At 25.5% G+C, this 2,798-nt stretch overlaps 1 protein-coding gene across 1 annotated transcript; it reads left to right on the forward strand.

Annotated features, from left to right (window-relative positions):
* Positions 1 to 539: 539 nt before the first annotated feature.
* LOC108576624 (DNA-directed RNA polymerases I, II, and III subunit RPABC4) lies at positions 540 to 1,542 on the forward strand. Its single transcript, XM_017939647.1, has 3 exons — positions 540 to 738; positions 1,283 to 1,375; positions 1,499 to 1,542. The coding sequence occupies exons 1-3, from the start codon at positions 681 to 683 to the stop codon at positions 1,519 to 1,521; spliced, it is 174 nt and encodes a 57-aa protein (XP_017795136.1). The 5' UTR covers positions 540 to 680; the 3' UTR covers positions 1,522 to 1,542.
* The last annotated feature ends 1,256 nt before the right edge of the window (positions 1,543 to 2,798 follow it).

A 2,798-nucleotide genomic window follows, 5' to 3' on the forward strand; every position in this document is an offset into this window, starting at 1 on the left:
CTTCGTTTTTATTATTTATAAATTTTATTTAAATACGAAATAAATAAAAATAAGATGCTTTTAGATCAGTTTATAAACATATGTGTATAACAAATTAGTTTAACTTTTGCAATGTTATTTACAATTCACGATGTAAAACAGCTTTTGAATATTTTGGATACTAAATAAAAATGTATATCCTGAAAATTCTAGAATCTGTGCTAAACGAGATATATGAAATTATATATACATATTTTATAAGATATAAGAAATTAGTTACATTTTTACCATTTTATGGTATGACATAGCTTTTTAGTCGTTGATAAAGTAGTACACAATATTCACTTGGTAACAAAATGACTGAAACACAATTTACTTCATTTGGATATTGATTTGATTTTAATGCACGTATTAAGTTTGTACATTGTTTAACACGTTCACTGCCATCCGAAATCAAAAAGGGACATACCATACACACATACGCCATCTCCGCGTTCAAATGGAGGATTCGTGTGGTAGCTATTACACGGCGGCAGCATCGACCTTTGACGTAACCGGCCGAAGCACTGCCGACGCTTCCACACAAGATATTGCGTTTTAGACTGCATGTGTTGCATGCGTGACAGCAAGTGTTAAGCGGCAAACTAATCTTTTTGCATTTTCCTTAAACTTTAACGATTTTGGTGACAACATTGCTTAAAATGGATTCTAGTAAATCGGAATCAACCCCAAAACAGGCCATGGTTTATATTTGCGGAGGTATGGCTAAAAGTATAGATAAACATTTCTAACCTCACATTTCTGTGTCTTGTTCGAAAAGGTGTATTGCTTTCTATTTTCAAAACAAACATCATATTTTTGTTAATATAGCCTTTCCATCCTTTTATCAAGTGCTCATTTAAAGCTCATAAACTTAATTATAAATGAATAATAACAACATAATATCTTATTTTAAAAATTATTTTGAATGAGAGAATTTTAAACAATTTTAAATTGCAGCAAAACTCTCTATTAGTTTGTATTTGTACATTTTACTTTATGTTTATGTATATATATTTATATATTTTACTTATGCTGTAATTGAATACTAATGCTGTATTTTATATTAAAATTTAGATGTAACTTTCTTTATTTATGTTATATCCAGTGCATTTTTAAAATATATCTAATAAATATAACTTTTATACTTTAAATATTTATTTATAGATACTTCTGTTACATTAATATTATCATATTGCATATGATAGCATATTATAATGTTATGGTACTCTTATTATAGATGTATTTTTATTCAATTTTATAGAATGTCATCATGATAATGAAATACGACCTAGAGATCCAATTCGATGCAGGGAATGTGGATACAGAATTATGTATAAGAAACGTACCAAGAGACGTATCCTTTTCTCATAAAGAGTTTCTAATTATTGTAAATGTTAAACATTATTTATTTTATATTATCAATAGAATAAGTAGAAGTAAATACAATGAAAAGTTATTTTCCTTAAGAAATATTTAGTTGTTGTGTTTGATGCAAGATAAATATCTTTGACAAAAGGGTGAATTATAAGTCTAACAAAAATGTAAATGATTAAAATATTATAATGCAGTGTAATTATATTATGTATTATATAAGGATATATATTAATTTTTAATGTAAGGGTTGAATAGCTTTTAATAAAACAATAGACACTGTTATTGTAAATTAAATATTTATTCCCATCCCATATAATTCATAAAATTGTATTTTTGTACTTGCAATACTATCTTAGAAAATTATAACGATATTAATCCAAATATACTTTGTGGCTCTTGATAAACTTTAAATTGATTCATTCTCTCAGTTTGTTTACCAAAATTTTGTTGATGTGTATCAATGCAGATCATGTAATATAAAACATTTTAAGCAATATATGTTTTTTATTTACAATAAATAAATTACACTTTTATCAATAGTTCAACAAAGTCACAGAATCAGGAAGAAAAGTGACAGTGACACTAGCAAAATGTTGGCACACTCACATTTTATAAAAGCCAATGTTATTATATTTTTTTATACATCTTACAGTTTTAATGCGGTCCCATTATATTATGATATTCATCAGCATAAGCTTAATTAATCTCAATTAAAATACTTTTTAATTTAATAATATTTTGGACTTGGAATTTTATTTATTGTAGCAACTAGCTACTGAAGCATATGATATAAAGAATAATGTAAAGTATATCCTCAGAAAAATATTTATAAACTTTCGATGACATACATTATTCATAATATACATAAAATACTAGTTTGCCAACTATTTGTAAGTGTTACAGCCAACAATTGTTATAAAATTTAAATCTTGTAAAAAGGTAGAGGTTATTTCTAAAATTGTTGAAACAAAGTGAAAATAGCTGATAATTTTGGACAAACTTTCATGTAAAATATAATTTGATAAAAAATAATTCATAAATTATAAGTTTGATCCTGCTTGTTCTTAAGATTTTTTAATACTGAGTTTGGAAGGAGCCAAGCCAACTTCTTACAGGGGAGTTACATATGACAACATACAGAGCATAGCATTTAATCACTTATAATATTTCACTCTTCAATTTAAAAGGGGTATTATTGAACAGAATATTGTATAAGTTCAATCTATTTTCTTACATATAATTTAACAAATTTCAAAATAGTTTATTTTTAAGAAAGAGAAGACTATAATCACTGTGAAATTATATCTTCTGCCTTTCAAAGATACATATAAAAATGGAAGACAGTTTGTAATTTTTTTAAATTTAAAGTGCATTGAAACATTTTTTAATAAATGATTTTAATA

Source organism: Habropoda laboriosa, unplaced genomic scaffold, assembly GCF_001263275.1.
Source record: "Habropoda laboriosa isolate 0110345459 unplaced genomic scaffold, ASM126327v1 scaffold430, whole genome shotgun sequence".
NCBI lineage: Eukaryota > Metazoa > Arthropoda > Insecta > Hymenoptera > Apidae > Habropoda > Habropoda laboriosa.

Bases quoted from the DNA above. Each gene is read 5' to 3' on its own strand.
- LOC108576624 (XM_017939647.1), top strand. From the start codon at position 681: ATGGATTCTAGTAAATCGGAATCAACCCCAAAACAGGCCATGGTTTAT. The intron at 739-1,282 runs GTATGGCTAAAA...TCAATTTTATAG, and splicing joins CATGGTTTATATTTGCGGAG to AATGTCATCATGATAATGAA. The intron at 1,376-1,498 runs GTATCCTTTTCT...AGAAATATTTAG, and splicing joins TAAGAAACGTACCAAGAGAC to TTGTTGTGTTTGATGCAAGA.